Source organism: Gopherus evgoodei, chromosome 1 (genome assembly GCF_007399415.2).
Source record: "Gopherus evgoodei ecotype Sinaloan lineage chromosome 1, rGopEvg1_v1.p, whole genome shotgun sequence".
Classification (NCBI taxonomy): domain Eukaryota; kingdom Metazoa; phylum Chordata; order Testudines; family Testudinidae; genus Gopherus; species Gopherus evgoodei.
Genome location: NC_044322.1, coordinates 1,790,123 through 1,810,424, shown reverse-complemented (window position 1 = coordinate 1,810,424; position 20,302 = coordinate 1,790,123). Strand labels below are relative to the sequence as shown.

General features: G+C 46.2%; 2 protein-coding genes across 2 annotated transcripts; both read right to left on the bottom strand.

Annotated features, from left to right (window-relative positions):
• Positions 1 to 551: 551 nt before the first annotated feature.
• On the bottom strand, positions 552 to 1,496 carry LOC115648173 (olfactory receptor 52I2-like). The gene has a single exon (XM_030555396.1). It carries the CDS (start codon positions 1,452 to 1,454, stop codon positions 552 to 554), a length of 903 nt encoding a protein of 300 aa, XP_030411256.1. The 5' UTR covers positions 1,455 to 1,496.
• A 5,390-nt stretch (positions 1,497 to 6,886) lies between these two features.
• On the bottom strand, positions 6,887 to 7,744 carry LOC115648169 (olfactory receptor 52B2-like). The gene has a single exon (XM_030555382.1). The coding sequence runs from the start codon at positions 7,742 to 7,744 to the stop codon at positions 6,887 to 6,889; it is 858 nt and encodes a 285-aa protein (XP_030411242.1).
• Positions 7,745 to 20,302: the final 12,558 nt, after the last annotated feature.

Below are 20,302 nucleotides of genomic sequence, written 5' to 3'. Positions count from 1 at the left end.
GAATACAAATGATCACAATGGACACTATTTTGTGACCTTAACTAGAGCGGTTTAAACAAGCTGTCAGATACACTGTAGGGAACGATTCTGCATTGCTCTGGATTCCAAATGTAATTTATATTATGCAGATAGTTATTATTTGTTGTTTGTATTGCAGCAAAGAGGAAAGATCAGGGCCTTGTTATGTTGGGTACTGTCCAGACACATCTTCTTCAAAGAATTTACAGTCTAAATAGCCGAGACTATTTAGGGTGGAGAGGGGAAACCAAGGCACAGAAAAGGGTTGTGTGTGGAGTGATGTGCCCAAGTTCACACAGCAGATTAGTGTCAGAGGCAGGAAGAGAGCCTAGTCTTGACAACTAGTCTTGTGCTCTAAGCATTAGACAAAGCTGCCTCTTATTAGGAGCCAGATGCTGCTATGCTCACTCGCGTGGCGACGCTCCTTACGTCTCCAGTAGTGCCAGTGATTTTATTGTTACTACTTTGCGTGAGTGAGGTTGGCAGAATCTCCTCCTTGCTGAATAGAGCCGGTGAATGACTGCTCACACTCCTTAGACTGGATCCTTCCTGGGCCCAAATACCTTCAGCACTGCATCCTGCACCTGCTTTGTCCTCATGCTGTAAATGACTGGGTTGAGCATGGGGGGAAGGGTGAGGTAGAGGTCGGCCAGCAGAACCTGAGTCTGGTGAGCCACCCCCTGGCCAAAGCTCTGTGTGTATATGGAGGCCATCCCGGGAACATAATAGAGCAGCATTACGCAGAGGTGGGATCCGCAGGTGCCAATGGCCTTGAGGCGTGCTTCCTTCTTGGCAAGCCGCAGGACGGCTCGAAGAATCATCCCATAAGACACAGAGATGAAGACTGTGTCAGTCCCGACTATGAGAGTGGACCCAACCACGCAGTACTGACTGCTGGCTCGGGGATCGGCGCAGGCCAACTTCACCACAGCCATGTGCTCGCAGTACGAATGGGCAATCACGTTGGAGCCGCAGTAGGGTAAGCGCTTCATCATCCAGGTGACGGGAGTCATGACAAGAGCAGCTCTCAGCAGAATGGCCAGGCCTATCTGTGTCACCTTTTGGTGCGTTAAGATGGCCTGGTACCTCAGAGGGTAACAGATGGCGACATATCTGTCAAAGGCCATCGCCAAGAGCATCCCTGATTCTGCAGCTGTGACGGAATGAACAAAGAACATCTGCGTGAAACAGGCATCGAAAGCAATCTCCACCGAGTTCAGCCAGAATATGCCGAGCATCTTGGGAACAATGGAAGTAGCCATGACTAAATCGATGACCGCAAGCATGCACAGGAAATAGTACATGGGTTCATGGAGGGTCTGATCTAACCTGACAGTAAGCAGAATCATGCTGTTTCCTAGCAGCGTAATGATGTACATTGAACAGAAAAGGATCCCCATCCAGACATGGGAAGCTTCCAGCCCTGGGATGCCCATAAGGCTGAAATATAATGAGCTGGAGTTGGTGTGGTTGGAAGGAACCAAGGCCATTTTGAAGAAGTATGTTTTCTATGAATAAAAAGGGAAAAGACATATAATTATTGCTTAAATGTCATGAAATATTTCAAATAGAACTGGTGGGAAAACAGATTTTCCACCCCGACACAAAGTTTGAGATTTTGATTTTGTTTTGGTCCCAAATCAAAAAAAAAAAAAGCCAAAATTTTGAATTTTTCTTGTGAAATGAAATTTTAAAAATAAATTCATTGTAGGCCAATCCAAATGTTTCATTTCTATGAATTTGAAATATTACATTTATATTTTTTATCCGTAAGAAAATAAGAATGGCCATACTAGGTCAGACCAAAGGTCCATCTAGCAGTATCCTGTCTTCTGATAGCGGCCAAAGCCAGGTGCCCCAGAGGGCATGAACAGAACAGGTCATCATCAAGTGATTCACCCTTGTAGCCCATTCTCAGCTTCTGGCAAACAGTCTTTCAATTTTAGAATGATACAAACTAAAGTAAATTTTGGAAAGAAAAGTTGTTCTGAAATGAAAATTTGAAAAGCTTCATTCCAAAAGGGTCGAAGTGTTTTAATATTTTAAAAACTTTTTTCCTCCATTTTTTTCTCAACAAAATTTCACAGACATAATAGAAATGTAGGGCTGGAAGATACCTGAAGAAGTCATCTCATCCATTCTCCGCTCCCTTTCCCCCACGGGGCCTGGAGCAAATTGCCCCACTTGCTCCCCCCGCCAAGGGTGACCCTGGGAAAAATAAACCTTCTGCATCTCGACACAAACCCAGTTTTGAGAAAACTTCTTTACAAGGTATCACTAGTTCTCAGCATCAGCTAGTGCTAAAAGGCACTAAAGCTCATTAAAAGGGTTGGACAAATATTTTCTGTCAAAACTTTTTTTGGATCGAAAACTAGGGGTTTTTAAAAAGCAGAAAAAAATCACGGACAATATCTGCTTTCCTTCAAAATTTGTTGTGTTTTTTTTAATTGAAAAACTGAAATTAGTCTACCAAAGCCTGAACAAGGTTTGGGGTTTCAGAAGTGTGAGGCCAAATATTTGCTGCTTGCTGTGTTTGATTGTTTAAAGAAACAATACAAAAATTCTGCTTAAAAAAAATCCAAAACTTTTGAACCACCTCAGCTTGTGACCAAATGCCTGAGCCCATCCAGTCAGAGATTTTTCCAGGTTTCTGATACTCTGCTGGCTTTCTTGACTCATATCTGTCTCCATAACTTTGAGTTCATTTAGGTTAGAACATAAGAACAGCCATACTGGCTCAAACCAAAGGTCCATCCAGCTCAGTATCCTGTTTACCGACAATGGCCAATGCCAAGTGCCCCAGAGGGATTGAACCTAACAGGTAATGATCAAGTGATCTCTCTCCTGCCATCCATCTCCATCCTCTGACAAACAGAGGCTAGGGACACCATTCCTTACCCATCTTGGCTAATAGCCATTAATGGACTTAACCGCCATGCAGTTATCTGTTTCCTAGAGACTGGCTCCATGGGGTCCCTCACAAACTAGAGACAGTTACTGTGGGTTTGTCGTTAGTACAGTTTATGTATATACTCCATGAATTGAGCATTTGAGCTTGTTCCAGAATCTAGGATGAGCCTATGTTGTGAAAACTGAAATGCTCAAAATAGCACACACATGTGAATGGACACAGGGTACTAAAATTAAATTAACCCAGGGGTTCTCAAACTGGGGGTTGGGACCCCTCAGGGGGTCACGAGATTATTACTGGGTGTCACGAGCTGTCAGCCTCCACCTCAAACCCCGCTTTGCCTCCAGCATTTATAATAGTGTTAAATATATAAAAAAGTGTTTTCAATTTATAAAGGGGGTCGTCTGCTCCCTGTCGCCTGACTGCCCCGACCCCTCTCCACCTCCACCCGCTGAGTTCTGACAGACACCCGGAATGCCCAAGATCCAACTCCCGTGTTCCCTGTCCCCTGACTGCCCCCCCAACCTCTGGCCCTTCCCTATCCCTTGATTGTCCGCGGGACTCCCTGCCCCTTATCCAACCCCCCTGGCCCTAGTCCCGGCCCCTTACCCCCAGCCCCTTACCCCTTACCCCCAGCTCCCCCCTCACCGGGAGCATCAGTGCATCCAGGAGCCTCCCTGGAAAGCTGCAGCGTGGCTCTGGCGGGGCCTCAGCTCCTCCCTGCTCAGAGCTGCATGGCAAGGGGGCGGGGCTGTGAACTTCAGGCCAAGTGAAGGGAGCTCAGGCCCCGCTGGAGATCGCAGCCCCATCCCCTAACCACACGGCTCTGAGAGGGGAGGAGCTCAGGCCCCACCAAAGCCATGCTGCAGCTGTCCAGGGTCACTCCTGAATGCACTGAGGCTTCAGAAGAGGGGTGGCGGCAGGGTTGGGCCAGGGCCAGGAAGAAGCCTCAGCCATTCTCATGGGGGCCCCTGCAGAGCCCGGGGCCTGGGGCAAATTGCCCCACTTGCCCCCACCTCTGGGTGGCCCTGGGTTTAGCCCATGAAAGCTTATGCCCAAATAAATTTGTTAGTCTCTAAGGTGCCAAAAGGACTTGTTTTTGCTGATACAGACTAACAAGGATACAACTCTGAAACCTGAGTTCACCTGTGTGGTTGGTATTGCTGAGACTGACACTGGAATACTGTGTGCGATTCTGGCAGCCACATTTTAAAAAGAACGTTGAAAAATTGGAGACGGTTCAGAGAAAAGTCACACAAATGATTTGGGCACTGGGAAACCTGCCTTACAGTGAGAGACATATGGAATTAAGCTCAAAAGCTTGTCTCTTCTGGCAACAGAAGTTGGTCCAAGAAAAATATTCCCTCCCCCACTGTGTCTCTTTCTGAAGGAATTCAGTCTGTTTAGCTTATGCAAGAGAAGATTAAAAGGTGCCATGATGGTCTATAAGTACCAATGTGGGAAGAAGTTTTCAAGTAGTAGAAGGGCTGTTTAATCTAGTAAACAAAGGTATAACAAGAGCCAGTGGCAGAAGCTGAAGCTAGATAAGTTCTAACTGGAAATCAGGCCCACATTTCGAACAGAGGGTAACTCATCACTGGAACACATCAGTGGAATTTTAAAATGAAGATTGGCTGCCTTCCTAAAATGTAAGCTCCATTTTAAAATTCCCTGACTGGTGCTATGCAGGAATTCAGATTAGATGCATGTACCCAGACTTTGTGGTGGGCTCTGCACAGAGGTGCGCATCACCCTACGGGAGCAGAGGTTGCGCCATGCACACTATGAACAGAGCAATGAATAAAAAGTTCTGGTTTCCCCTACTCGCTTCTCAGGGCACAACTCATGTTAACGATGAAAACAAGACGAGTTCTTCAGGATACAGGCTTATGTTCAAAGACAGCTGTGAATCTCACCATGTGTGGGTCAGTGGCAAAAGTTTTGTTTTCAAGGCACAGCAGATTGGTATATTTTTATTATGTATAATCTGTATTACCTTAGCGTCAGGGACCAGGGCAACATTGTAGTAGGCTCTATACAAACGCATTGGCCGCTGTGGGAAGAGTGCAGTCAGACCTTATAGCACACCTGGTCTAGGCTCATTCTGCATGGAGGGAACATACCTGGGCAGCTTCACCATCCAGCCAGGTCCCCATTGGCTGGTTCCGCTGAGTATACTCATCCAAGATGGGGCTTGTCTAGTGGACTTTCAACCTTGCACTGTCTTCTCCCTGTTCTCTGGGGTAATGGTATGTGGCAGGGATGATACAGATTGGTCAAAGGGTTGCTCTCGCCCTGCCATGTCTATATGTCCCAGTTATAGCTGTGTTTGGACCTATCTTGGCAGCCTGTCCTTGGGAATTCTTGTTTTCCTGGTTTGCCAAGTGTCTAGCATTTTGTTTGCATTCGTCATTTGTCTTTCTGATATGTGGCACATTCTCCAGAAAGCCGGCTGAAATTTCAAAAGAACATTCTCAAAAGAACCTTATCGAACTTTCAAAAAATGGTGTTGACATTTAAAAAAAATCAACATTAAAAAAATGGCACTGACATAATTTCCAGAAATGTCATTGGCATTTTAAAACAACGCATTGGAATAGCACACCCTGGGAGAAAACGGTCCAATCAAATGTTAAAAAACGTTTCCAAAAACGTGTACTGACTTTTCAAACAGCTCTACTGAGAAGCCAGGTGGTGATAGCAATAGCTCAGTGCCTCAGGATTAGTCCCTTTGGCTTCACTGGGAGTCGGGGCTGCTCAGCACCTCTTGACATCGGGCCCCGTACTGTAGTGGGTGGGATACTGGTAGGCAAGCCATTCATTCGGTTTTAATCCAGACAGACCTGGTTTGTATGCTTTGTCCCCTATCCGGTGGTGATATCAAACCAGCCATGGTTATCTCTGGTATCATGCACGGAGGATGGTGTTTTGCAGAGTGTGTTGCTCTGCCCCCGCCAGTGTGAGCTCACATGCACTGTGCATGGAATGTGTCATAAACAGATTGTTAAGGGTTAATGTCTCTTGTACCTGTAAAGGGTTACAAGCAGGGAACTGGACACCTGACCAGAAGACCAATCAGAAGACAAGATACTTTTAAATTTGGGCAGAGGGAAGCTTTTGTGTGTTCTTTGGGTGTTGTGTGTTCTTCTCTCAGAGGGTCTGAGAGAGACCAGACATTACTACAGGCTCTCTACGTTTCTTTTCATATAGTAAGTAAAAACAGGCGGTTTAGGCTTTTTGATTGTTTTTACTCTATTTGCAATTGTGGATCTGGCTGGTTAACTTTTATATGTGTAGTTGCTGGGAATATTCTGATTTGTATTGGTACTGGGGGGGGAGTCTCTTTCTGGTGTCTGTAAGCTATAGGACCCTGTAAGATTTACATCTTGAAGTTACAGAGATAATTCTTTACCTTTTCCTTCCTTTTATTAAAAGATTTCTTTTTTTTTAAGAGAACCTGATTGATTTTTTCCTCCTTGTTTCCCTTGTGTTATTCCAGGGGATTGGGATACTCACCGGGACGGGTGGGGGGAGACGGGAGGGGGTGAGATAGAATCTCTCTTTGTTTTCCTTGAATCTGTTTGCCTCTTTGTGGAAGGGAAGGGAAATGCTTCTCTGTATGGTGATTTAGAGGTTAGATCAGTATCTCTCAGGATAGCCCAGGGAGGGAAATTCTGAGAGGGGGAAAGGTGGGGGGAATGGTTTATTTCTCCTTGTTGCGGTCCCCAGGGAAGGTTGGGGAGGTCAGAGTGCCCCAAAACACTATATTTTTGGGTGGTGGCAGTGCTATCAGATCTAAGCTGGTAATTAAGCTTAGAGGATTCAGGTGCTAGTATCTCATTTTCTGAACTCTAAGGTTCAGATCTGAAAAGGAATGTCATGTTGGTGAGGGCGGGGACACACAGGAGAGCGTGGGGACAATGGAGGAGCGGTCCTGGAGCTGTGTCAGTGGCCACCCTAGATACTGGGTTCTGCTAAGCTCTTTCGTTGGCCAAAAAGCTTAAAGACCCCTTTCCGGATCTGCTTGGACTTAATGCCGTAGTTGACTGGGTTTAGCATGGGGGGAACGACGAGGTACAGGTCAGCCACCAAGACTTGGATGTGAGGAGCAAGGCCGAGCTTAAAAATATGCAGGTACATAGAAAAGAGCCCTCCCAGGTAGAAGAGCAGGATGACGCAGACATGGGAGCCGCAGATGCTGAAGGCTTTGAGACGCGCCTCCTGAGACGAGAGCCGTAGGACGGAGCGGAGGATTATGCCGTAAGAGAAGGCAATGAAGACGAAGTCTGTCTCCACTAGGGCTGCGGCCACAACGATGCTGTACAGGTCAGTGACTGCTGAGTCTGCACAAGCCAGCTCCATCACGGCCATGTACTCGCAATAGGAATGAGGGATGACATTCATTTTACAGTAGGGCAGACTGGTTAGAAGGCAGGTTAAGGGCATCACGACCCCCACCCCTCTAGCAAGGGACAGCAGCCCAATCTGGGCAATCTTTGGGCTGGTTATGATAGTATTGTATCTCAAAGGGTTGCAGATAGCCATGTATCGGTCTAAAGACATGGCCAAGAGCACCCTTGACTCCACTACGGTGAAGGTGTGGATGAAGAACATCTGGAGGAAGCAGGCCTCGAAGCTGATGTCTCTGGAATCCAACCAGAAGATGCTCATCATTTTGGGGACAACGGCAGTTGAGAAGACCAGATCAATGACAGCCAGCATGGACAGGAAATAGTACATGGGCTCATGGAGGGTCTGCTCCTGCTTTACAATGAATAGGACAGTACCATTTCCTAGCAGAGCAATCACATACATGAGGCAGAATGGGATGGGGATACAGGTCTGCTAAGGTTCCAGGCTGGGATGCCGATCAGCAGGAAGGCAGAGGGGTTAGGGCAGATCTGATTGAAGGTTGACATGACCTACAGCAGATGCGGATCAACTGATTTGCAGAAGTTCTTTCCCTGCAATACAATAATTGAAGGGCTGGGATTTTTTTGGGATGCTGGACATTTTTCAAAGCCAGCAATTTGGTTTATTCAGGCTCGACCTGAATGCTGCCCTGGGCTCTGACATTGACATGCTGGGTCACCATGGGCCAGTTGCTTCCCTGTTCTGTGCCTCAGTCTCCCCTCTCCTTTGTCTGTCTTGTCTATTTCCTTTCTAATCTCTTCAGGGCAAGGACTCTCTAGCATGCACATGTGTATGTACAGCTCCTAGCACAGTGAGGCTCTGATCTCATTTGGGACTCACAGTGACCGATGGGGAGAGTAGGGCACAGAGAATTCCCTGTCCTGCCCTCTTTCCCCAGCCATCTTCCATGAGCCAAGTGCAATCAGGAGACCCATGAGCCGCTGTGAGGATCTCACCCCATACCTGGAGGTAAGAAGAGGACGATGAAGATTGAGGACAGAAGATAATGTTTTGGAGACAACAGACAGCCCTCTCTACTCCCTGATAAGCCTATGCCCCTGTACAGCTACTGCAGTGAATTGCACCAGAGGTGACTCTACCCTGATATGTCCATGGGAAAATGAACCAGAGAGAATTGCAGCTGTGTGATCACTGCAAATAATAGCTGATGCATCCAGACCTGTGAGTTCAGAACATAATCAAGGATGTGAATAATTAAAAGTTTGATAACATCTATCTATCTATCTATCTATCTATCTATCTATCTATCTATCTATCTATCTATCTATCTATCTATCTATCTGTCCCCTGTCGTCCATTCCCAGCTTCTGGCAAACAGAGGCTAGGGATGCCATCCCTGCCCATCCTGGCTAATAGACATTGAGGGACCTTCCCTCCATGAATTTATCTAGTTCATTTTTGAACCCTGTTACAGCTTTGGCCTTTACAACATCCTCTGGCAAAGAGTTCCACAGGTTAACTGTGCCTTATGTGAAAAATTATTTCCTTTTGCTTGTTTTAAACCTGCTGCCTATTAATTTCATTTGGTGACCCCTAGTTCTTGTGTTATTAGAAGGGGTAAACAACACTTCCTTATTTACCTTCTCCACCTCAGTCATGATTTTATAGACTTCAATCATATCCCCTCTTAGTGGTCTCTTTTCCAAGCTCAAAAATCCCAATCTTATTAATCTCTCCACATATGGCAGCCGTTCCACACCCTGTACATTTTTGTTGCCCTTTTCAGAACCTTTTCCAATTCCAATATATCTTTTTTGCGATGGGGCGACCACATTTGCACGCATTATTCAAGGTGTGGGCGTACCATGGATTAATATGATATTTTCTACCTTTCCTAATGATTCCCAACATTCTGTTCACTTTTTTGACTGCCGCTGCACATTGAGTGGATGTTTTCAGAGAACTAACCACAGTGAATTCAAAATCTCTTTGAGTGACAACAGCTAATGTAGACCCCATAATTTTGTACAGTTGGGATTATGTTTTCCAGTGTGTATTACTTTGCATTTATCAACAGTGAATTTCATCTGCCATTTTGCTGACCAGTCACCCAGTGTTGAGAGATTCTTTTGTAGCTCTTCGCAGTCTGCCTGGATCTTGACTATCTTGAGTAGTTTTGTATCATCTGCAAATTTTGCAACCTCGCACATTGATCCATTAACATTCACTACCCTTTGGTTCTGAGGTATCAGTAACTCTAAAATTGGTAACAGCATCTTCACATAGACCCCCCCCCCACCTCTCTTACTTCTTAAACAGGTTGTAACCAGTGTTTTTAACATTCCCATCATGCAAATTGTCCCACCAGGTTTCAGTAAAGCCAATTATATCACACATCTTCTCATCGGTAAGAATCCTCAATTCCTTTCGCTTATTACCAAGACTCCTAGCATTGGTGTATAAGCAACGAGAACATTGCCATCTATTCACCCATCTCAGGCTGTTGTAATGAATCCCACCATCGCCACATGTCTGCACTTTCCAGATAAAATAGAAGGGATTTACAAGCTTTCTTTCTTTCTTTCTTTCTTTCTTTCTTTCTTTCTTTCTTTCTTTCTTTCTTTCTTTCTTTCTTAAACTGTATTTGGGGCAGGCTTATCATTATGGTTTCTAGCAGCAATGTTCTGGTGCATTTAATTTAAAAAAACAGGAATCATGCTTTAGTCTTCAGTGCTATTGCCTCGTCATTCTGCATGTCACATTTTATCTCGGGAACTTATTTATAATCACTTATTAGCTGTAAATTTGGGGATTTCCCCCAGGACAGGATGCATTTTCCCTACACACTGGGAGTAAGTCAGTCAACATTTTTTGGTTAAAATATTTTTTCAGTGAAAAATGACTTTTCAAGCAAAATGAAACTTTTGCAGAACATTTTCATTTTGCTCCAGATTTTCTGGTCTGTGGCTGAAAAAAACATCTCCAACATAACAACCTGAACATTCGATTTTCCATAAAAAATATTTTTTTGATAAAAATGTTTGATTCTTATTTTTAAATAGTTTTTTTTTTTACTGAAAACAAAAATAGCAACTGAAAACAGATTTCAAAAAGGGAGTATTTCCTGGTTTGGGTTTTGATTTTTCATTGAAAAAATGGAAACACTTTCACTGTAAATTTTGGGGGGAAAATGAATTTTTTTTTTAAAAAATGTCCACCAAAAAGTAATTGCTTTTATTTCTTTTGGTCTAGCTCTAATTGTGAGATCACACAAACTGCAAATGCTGAGGCAACCTCAGTCCACAGAGCCTGGGAGAAACACAGCCATTTAACTTAGCTCCCTCTCAGTTACCTGGAAACAGAGCACTTTCCAATGGACCTCGCCCTGCCTGCCCCCATTCCATTCAAATAACCCCACAGTCACCTACTTCCTTATGGGTCTTCTGGCTGTCCCTCCTTATCTCTTTGGGGGTGCTCTGCCTGTTTGCAGGGGTGACTCTGAAATGTCAGGACAAACATTGCAGGAGTCTTTATATTTCACCCCAGTTAAATCTTCTGGGATCTCTCCATCAGATGGGAGTCTCTGGTGTCTATGGCCTCTCCAACCGTGCTAGTCTAAGGCAGTGAAGGATAAATGGCATTGACCCTAAATTGGTTCTCGCTCTCCTGCTTTGCTTTGCGAGCCCCAGGGTCTGGAAAGTACTAGGATGTGGTTTTGGCTGCAACTTTCTGTGTAATATTTTCCTAGAAAAAAACCCCTCTTCTGAATATCTGTTAGGTAGGAGCCACACAGTAGAGCAGGACCTAAGGGAGTTCCCCATCCAGCAGCTGGATATGAAAGGATGTCCTGCACGTGACCATCAAAGGACCTCAACCTTGGGTCTCCTGGCAATGGTCTATTGGCTAAGCTACCTCCTCTGAGCCCTGGCTTGCATCTCATCACCCTCCTAAGCTTTCTTCACAACCAATAAAACTGGAAGTCCAGAGAGTCTCTCCTGTGATATTGTCCTTTTGGGCTACTCTGGCAACACAAAGGAGACAAAAAATCAGCAGGTTAAAATGTGGGATTCCTCAGGAGTGGGGGAATCCCTAAGTTTCATGGAGCCAGTTGTAGCCAGCTCCTACTCCTGGTCCCTTTCCCAGTGCTTAGTATGGGTGTGTACTGGGGACTTGACAGGAGGAAAGGAGCATGGTCAGAATGTCACTGTGCTCCAGCAATCCCCAGCAGGGGTCTTGGGTCTTTGAGCCATATTCCACTGGTGGTGTTTAGGGCAGCCCCAAGGCTGCTCTGATCTGTACTGGCCACAGAACTGAGGAGATATCAGTGGCTCCCTTGCACTGCTCAGTGTCTTACACCATGCTCAGCTCCATAGTATCTGAGCCCCTTCCTGTAGTGCGTTACGTTAACGACTGTCACACATTTGTTCTCGTCCCCTCCCCAGGAGAAGTGTCTGCAGGAGGATGTTTTATAGTGGTCATAGTTTCATGTTTATGTTAGAGGAGGCTGGTCAAAGAAATGCACTGTGCACTTGGAGCGGAGTGGGGAGAAGTTTGGGATGGTCCTTAGCTCTGGGGGGTCTGTTTCCCAATCTCCGGTTGGCCCACAAGAGCACTCTGTCTCCCTCAGTGCTGTGCTTTACCCTTAATGCCGTGTGTTTCCATTGGGCCATGGGAGGTGAGTTGTTGACCATGGTCTTCAGCCCAGGATTTGAGGTGATCTTTAAGAGATGCTGGGCTCAGGCCATTGAACAAGGACCAAGTGACTCCCCCTCTCCCTTCCCGGTCCTGGAACAAAAGGACTTTCCTATTCCCCCAGAGCGAATGCAAAATCAGGCTAGCCACTTCAACACACACAGATCTCCCCTGATTTCTTCCTCCCACCAATTCCCTGGTGAGTACAGACTCAATTTCCCTGAAGTAAAGAAAAACTCAACAGGTCTTAAAAGAAAGCTTTATATAAAAAAGAAAGAAAAAATACAAATGGTCTCTCTGTATTAAGGTGATACAATACAGGGCTAATTGCTTAAAAGAATATTGAATAAACAGCCTTATTCAAAAAGAATACAAATCAAAGCACTCCAGCACTTATATTCATGCAAATATCAAAGAAAAGAAACCATATAACTTACTATCTGATCTCTTTGTCCTTACACTTAGAAACAGAAGACTAGAAAACAGAACTACTTCTCCAAAGCTCACAGAAAGCAGGCAGACAGAAAACAAAGACCCCAGACACACAATTCCCTCCACCCAAAGTTGAAAAGAATCCGGTTTCCTGATTGGTCCTCTGGTCAGGTGCTCCAGGTGAAAGAGACATTAACCCTTAGCTATCTGTTTATGACACGCCCCCCAAATTGCGGACAGTGGGGAAGCTCACTGGCGGCGATTTCCTTCTAGAACTTGAAAATAAACAGATTAATACAACACATGCACCTTTACATATACCCCTAAGTATATAACTAACAGACTTCTACATTTTAAGAACACTTTTTAACTACTGAATTCTGGGAAACTCTCACGGGAGAGTGCATCACCTACTTTGTTAGAAGGTCCTGTGATGTGTTGAATTTCAAAATCAAAATCTTGGAGAGCTAAACTCCAACGAAGAAGTTTCTTGTTGTTCCCCTTGGCAGTATGAAGCCACTTTAGTGCAGCATGGTCAGTTTGTAGTTTGAACCGCCGTCCCCAAACATATGGGCGTAGCTTTTCCAGGGCGTACACAATGGCATAGCATTCCTTTTCACTGACTGACCAGTGACTTTCCCTCTCAGACAGTTTCTTGCTGAGAAACACGACAGGATGGAAGTTGTGATCTGTTGCTTCCTGCATGAGCACTGCTCCTATACCACGCTCAGATGCATCTGTGGTTACTAGGAATGGCTTGTCAAAGTCCGGGGCCCTGAGCACAGGGTCAGACATGAGCATCGCCTTAAGCTGGGTAAAGGCCTTTTGACACTCATCAGTCCACTTAACGGCATTTGGCTGGGTCTTTTTGGTCAGGTCGGTCAATGGGGCAGCGATTTGGCTGTAGTGTGGTACAAATCGCCTGTAGTATCCGGCCAAGCCTAAGAAGGATTGGACCTGTTTCTTTGACCTTGGGACAGGCCACTTTTGGATAGCATCCACCTTGGCCTGTAGGGGGTTTATGGTTCCTCGACCCACCTGGTGCCCCAGGTAAGTCACTCTGTTTTGGCATATTTGACACTTTTTGGCCTTAACAGTTAGTCCTGCCTGCCTGATGCGCTCAAAGACCTTTTCCAGGTGGAGTAGGTGTTCGGGCCAGGAGTCTGAAAAAATGGCCACATCATCGAGGTAGGCAACTGCAAATTCTCCCAGTCCAGCTAATAGACCATCTACCAGCCTCTGGAAGGTGGCGGGTGCATTTCGAAGGCCGAAAGGAAGGACATTGAATTCATACACCCCGCATGGGTGACGAATGCTGACCTCTCCTTGGCAGGTTCATCTAGCGGTACTTGCCAGTACCCCTTGGTTAAGTCTATTGTAGAGATGAACTGGGCACGTCCCAACTTTTCCAATGGCTCATCGGTGCATGGCAATGGATAGTTGTCCGGACGAGTTATCGCATTTAGCTTACGGTAATCCATGCAAAAGCGTATTTCCCCATCTGGTTTGGGTACCAAAACCACTGGAGATGCCCATGCACTGGTAGATGAGCGGATTATACCCATCTGTAGCATGTTCTGGATCTCCCGTTCTATAGCAGCTTGGGCATGAGGAGACACCCGGTAGGGTGGGGTTCTGATTGGGTGAGCATTACCTGTATCAATGGAGTGGTATGCCCGTTCAGTCCGTCCTGGGGTGGCTGAGAACAATGGGGCGAAGCTAGTGCACAGCTCCTTAATTTGTTGCCGCTGCAGACGTTCCAGGGTGGTTGAGAGGTTCACCTCTTCCACGCCACCGTCTTTTTTCCCGTCGTAGTAGACACCGTCAGGCCACTCAGCATCATCTCCCTGGACTGTAAACTGACAAACCTGTAAATCCCTGGAATAGAAAGGCTTGAGAGAATTAACATGGTACACTTTAGGCTTAGTGAGGAATTGGGAAATGCTATGAGGTAGTTTACAGTTCCCAGGCGCTCTTGGACCGTGAATGGCCCTTCCCATGATGCTTCCATCTTATGGGCCCTGTTGCGCCTTCAAGACCATAACCTGGTCTCCTACCCTGAAGAACTGTTCTCTGGCATGTCTGTCATACCAGGCCTTTTGCTCTTCTTGAGCATCCTTTAGGTTCTCTCTAGCAAGGGCTAAAGAGTGTTGGAGGGTGCTTTGTAGGTTGCTTACAAAGTCCAGAATGTTAGTTCCTGAGAAGGCGTAAACCCCTCCCATTGCTGCTTCACCAACTGTAATGGCCCTTAACCTCGTGACCATACACAAGTTCAAATGGTGAAAACCCTAAACTGGGATGTGGGTACAGCCCTGTAGGCAAACAGCAACTGCTGCAACACTAGGTCCCAATTATTGGAGAATTCGTTGATGAATTTTCGTATCATGGCCCCCAAGTTCCATTGAACCTTTCCACCAGGCCATTGGTTTGATGGTGGTACGGGGTGGCAACCAAGTGATTCACCCCATGAGTTTCCCACAGTTTTTCCATGGTCCCTGCCAGGAAATTAGACCCTGAATCTGTAAGGATGTCAGAGGGCCAACCTACCCTGGCAAAGATGCCTGTTAGGGCCAGGCACACAGTGTTAGCCCTGGTGTTGCCTAGAGCTACTGCTTCTGGCCATCGGGTAGCAAAGTCCACTAAAGTCAGTACGTACTGCTTTCCTCTGGGCGTCTTTTTTGGGAAAGGGCCCAGAATATCCACAGCTACTCGCTGAAATGGGACCTCAATTATGGGGAGTGGCTGGAGAGGGGCCTTGACCTGGTCTTGAGACTTTCCCACTCTTTGGCATACCTCACAAGACCGGACATACTTGGCAACATCCTTGCCCATCCCCTCCCAGTGGAAGGACTTCCCCAACCGGTCCTTGGTTCTGTTCACCCCAGCATGGCCACTGGGATGATCATGGGCTAAGCTTAAGAGCTTCCCCTGGTACTTAGTTGGAACCACCAACTGTTTTTGCGGCTGCCATTCTTCCGGTGTCCACCAGAAAGAATTTCCTTGTATAAAAGTCCTTGGTCTATAACAAACCGGGATCGATTAGAAGAGCTGAGAGGCGGTGGGGTGCTCCGTGCCGCCGCCCAAGCTTCTGAAGGCTGTCATCTGCTTCCTGCTCAGTCTGGAACTGTTCCCTGGAGGCTGGGTCACCAGTTCTTCCTCAGACTGTGGACTTGGGCTTGGTCCCTCTGGAAGCGATGTAGGTGATGGGGTTGTTTCCGTTTGCTGGTGACCGCTCTCCGCTGGTGCAACTGAGAGTATTTCAGGCTCTGGCTGAGCCTTTTGGGTATGGCTGTCTGTTGCTTCTGCCAGTTCTGGCTCGCTGGCGCCCCCTGGCGTTGAGTTTGAAGATGGGGTTGCAACTTGCTGGTGCTGGTTGCTGTTCCAGTTCCGGGCCTGGGACTGGAGATGCTGTGGCTGTTTCAGTGGTAAGCATGGAATCCGGGTCCACTACCTCTGTCTGGGTCTCTGGTAACACAGACGGGGCCTCTGTGGACGGCTCAGGAACAGGAATGGGTCTGGAAGGCTTGCCTGGTTTGGCTACGTGTAACCATTCCCACTCTCTTGGCCCGCCTCACTGGTTGGCCAAGTCTTCCCCAGTAGCATGGGGATAGGATAATTGTCATAGACTGCAAAGTCCACATTCCTGACCAGCCTTTGTACTGGACAGGCAGTTGAGCTGTAGGCAAGTCTACAGCTTGTGACATGAAGGGGTAAATTGTAACTTTTGGCCTTTGGGTTGATGAATTTGGGGTCTACGAAGGATTGGTGGATAGCTGACACTTGTGCCCCCGTGTCTCTCCACGCAGTAACCTTCTTTCCGCCCACTCTCAAATTTTCCCTTCGCTTCCAAGGGTATTTGAGAGGCATCCGGGCCTGGGGATCTTTGGTGTGATGGTGGTGTAATGAATTGCTCTCGCATGGTGTTCTTGGGACAGTTGGCCTTGATATGTCCCAGGTTCATTACACTTAAAGCATCTTCCATCTGATGGGTCACTGGGCCGAGGTGAGTTACTGGAGACTGGTGAGGTTGAAGGGTAGGGTATCTGTGGCTTTACTTGGGTGGTATGTGGGGTCTTTGGCTGTCCTCAGGTTGTAGGGTTTATGGTCTGTGTGCCCCTGTGGGTAATCGTTCCCCTTGACAGTAGCTTTCTTGCTTTCTGCCAGTTCCATCCATTTGGCTCCAATCTCCCCCGCCTCAGCTGATATCTTTGGGATTTCCATCTTGTATGTACCGTGTGATGTCTTCAGGAACACCATCCAAGAACTGCTCCATTTGTATGAGGAGGATTCAGTTCTTCCAAGGTTTGAATGTTGTTTCCTGTTATCCAGGCCTCATAGTTTTTTGCAATGTAGTAGGCGTGTTTGGGAAATGACACCTCTGGTTTCCACTTTTGGGTTCTGAAATGCCGACGGGCATGAGCTGGGGTTATCCCCATCCTGTATCTGGCCTTGGTTTGAAAAAGTTTATAGTCATTCATTTGCTGCTTAGGCATTTCAGCTGCCACCTCTGCTAAAGGCCCACTGAGTTGTGGCCTTAATTCTACCATGTACTGGTCTTCGGGGATGCTGTACCCAAGACAAGGCTCTTTCAAAATTCCAAGAAGGCCTCGGTGTCATCACCTGCCTTGTAGGTGGGAAATTTCCTGTGCTGTGGAGCAATAATTGGCGCCGGGTTGTAGGGTTGGCTGGCACATGCAGCCCAGCTTTTGCCAACTCCAGTTCATGTTTTCCTCTGTTTTTCCTTCTCTTCATACTCTTTTTGTGTTTTTTCCATTTCTTTTTGGTGTTTTTTCCATTTTGTTTGGTGTTTTTCCCATGTCTCGGCGGTGGGCCACTCTTCTTCTTCTAGTTTTCTTTTGTGTGCTGCCTCTCTTTCTCTCTCTCTTATTTCCATCTCTGCTTGTTTTATTTCCAGTTGTCGCCTGTGTTCAGCTTCTCTGAATTGGCCTTCGGCCTCAATTTTGCCTTAGAAGTCATGATTCCTGTTTTCTTGTGTTGGGGTGCCCTCCGGTGTTATCCTCTGAACTGCAGGTTCTCTGTTGCCTCCTGAAGTCGGCCTAGCAACAGTGCCTTTAGCTAATCTTCAATGTTAAGTAAACCTGAAAACCACTTTATTTGCATTTATATAGTGCTGGTATGACTCTCAATGGGAGTGCTATTGTGTGACAAACAGACTGTTAATAGCTGGTAATGATTTCTTGCTTAACATGCAAGCACAAACTGCCAGAGAGAGCAGAAAAAAAAAAATTCTCTCTGGTTCCCTTGTAAACCAAACTGTTTCTCTCTGCTAAAAAGCCCTTAGCAGAGAAAAGAAAAATATAATATTCTTAATGGCTTCTGGATTCTGTCTATCTCCCACCGGCTGCCACTCATGTTATAACCTTATTCCCAGATCTGGACCTTAGCGTCCAAAATATGGGGGTTAGCATGAAAACCTCCAAGCTTAAGCTACCAGCTTGGACCTGGTACTTGCTGCCACCACTCAAAAAATTAGAGGTGTTTTGGGGCACTCTGGTCCCACTGAAAACCTTCCCTGGGGACCCAAGACCAAATCCCTTGAGTCTCACAACAGAGGGAAATAAGTCCTTTTTCCCTCCCCCCCTCCAGGTGCTCCTGGAGAGATACACAGACACAAGCTCTGTGAATCCAAACAGAGTGACTCCCCTCTCCCCTTCCCGTCCGGAACAAAAAGGACTTTCCTATTCCCCAGAGGGAATGCAAAATCAGGCTAGCCACTTCAACACACACAGATCTCCCCTGATTTCTTCCTCCCACCAATTCCATGGTGAGTACAGACTCAATTTCCCTGAAGTAAGAAAAACCCAACAGGTCTTAAAAGAAGCTTTATATAAAAAAAGAAAGAAAAAATACAAATGTCTCTCTGTATTAAAGGTGATACAATACAGGGCTAATTGCTTAAAAGAATATTGAATAAACAGCCTTATTCAAAAAGAATACAAATCAAAGCACTCCAGCACTTATATTCATGCAAAATCCAAGAAAAGAAACCATATAACTTACTATCTGATCTCTTTGTCCTTACACTTAGAAACAGAAGATTAGAAAACAGAACTACTTCTCCAAAGCTCAGAGGAAGCAGGCAGCCAGAAACAAAGACCCAGACACACAATTTCCCTCCACCCAAAGTTGAAAAAAATCCGTTTCCTGATTGGTCCTCTGGTCAGTGCTGCTCCAGGTGAAAGAGACATTAACCCTTAGCTATCTGTTTATGACAAGGCCATTGAACAAGGACCAAGACTTTGAATTTGATGTTCCTTCACTGTGCTCTGTGCATATCGGGGACAGTTCAGACTTGAGGCCAATATCTGTAGCTTGAAAAGTAGCTCTGGAAGGGAGTAACTGCTCTTTCGGGGCAGTGCTGAAATCACTCACTGGAGCTCACTTCGAGCCCTAGCATGAGCCCTCTTTTACAAATGGGGAAACTGAGCCCGAGTCAAAGAGATCATGTCCTAAAAAAAAAATGCACCTGGGTTGGTGAAAACTGACGAAAAATTGGGAACATTTAAAAAATCTAATTTCTGTTTCAGCTCGTGTGCTATTTGTTTATTTGCTTTTTATGTTTCCTTCAGCTTGGTCCATGAATATAGACTTATGAGTTTCACATTTACTTCTAGTCTGCTTTAATTCCTGGATCCTCTGCACTCACCACAAACTCCGTGTCTGCACATGCGCGTGCGCACACACACACACACACGCACACCAGGAAACATTTATTTTGCTGCATTAAAGTACATACGCAAAGCGAGTTAACATACACAAAGCCACATTGCGGTTCTCCTGCAAAGGCCTCCTTAAAACTCTTCTTTGCTGTGATGCTGCCGGGAAACTTGACAATGGGTAGGCAGCTGGGTGTACATGTCGACCCACATTGTTTCCTTGCGCTCTTCCTCTCCCTTTCCATGGGGTATATCCACCTGTTGTCTCTGGTCTTATACTTAGATGGGAAGCTCCTCAGGGCACAGACTATCTGTTTATTATGGCTTGTTGTAGGATATCTAACACAGTCCCTGCTCTGGTGCCTCTGGGTGCTAATGGAGCACAAATAATAAATAATTTTGCCATGCAGTTTTCAAAACTTTGCAGAAAATCTAAATGTTGTGTATCCTCCTATTCCCTATACCCCATCTATCTGTCTGTATATCCCTACACCCCCCCAATCTATCTATCTATCCCCATCCACCCCCATCTATCTATCTAGCCTTCAGTACAGTCTTATGGAAACACTGACATTCTCCTTTTAAGAGATTTCCCATTGCTGAGCTGGAATTAAAACTCAAGACTCCTTGAGTCCTCACCTGGTGCTGCACTACACACCTCCCCGCAGTGTGTCTGGCCCGCTCCCTTCAGCATGACAGTCCATTGTTTCCTTTAGTTCTGAGCTCCACAAATGTCTCTCTCTTGTTTTTCAGGGTTACATTGACAGAGATTCCCCAGTGTTTCTGTTCAAACCCAACTGCAATCTCTGTTCCTGGGGTGTGAGTGCACTCGGAGCTGACCGGTGATTGCAGAGGGACCTCTGTGACTAGGAAATGCAGCCAGGAACTACCACAAGATCCAGCTTAGACAATGTAACCCACATGCTTCATCCGGGGGACAATAAACTGAAACACACTGAGTGGAGGGGAAAACCTGGGAGCCAGGGTTGGCTGAAGAACAGGCCAGGGCATCAGTTAGCCTCAGCCAGACATGAGTTTGCAACATACCACAGCTCTGAAGAGGGTCACTGATATTTTGGTAGTATGCAAATGAGACACACGATCACGGAGCAGCGGGATGATATAACTCCTCTCTAGGGGTGAAATTCACCCCGGTGCAGAGGGACCATGTAAACGTGTGGACTCACCCCTGCAGCGC

Excerpts from the sequence above, each read along its gene's own strand:
- LOC115648173 (XM_030555396.1), bottom strand. The coding sequence starts at position 1,454 with ATGGGCATCCCAGGGCTGGAAGCTTCCCATGTCTGGATGGGGATCCTT.
- LOC115648169 (XM_030555382.1), bottom strand. The coding sequence starts at position 7,744 with ATGTATGTGATTGCTCTGCTAGGAAATGGTACTGTCCTATTCATTGTA.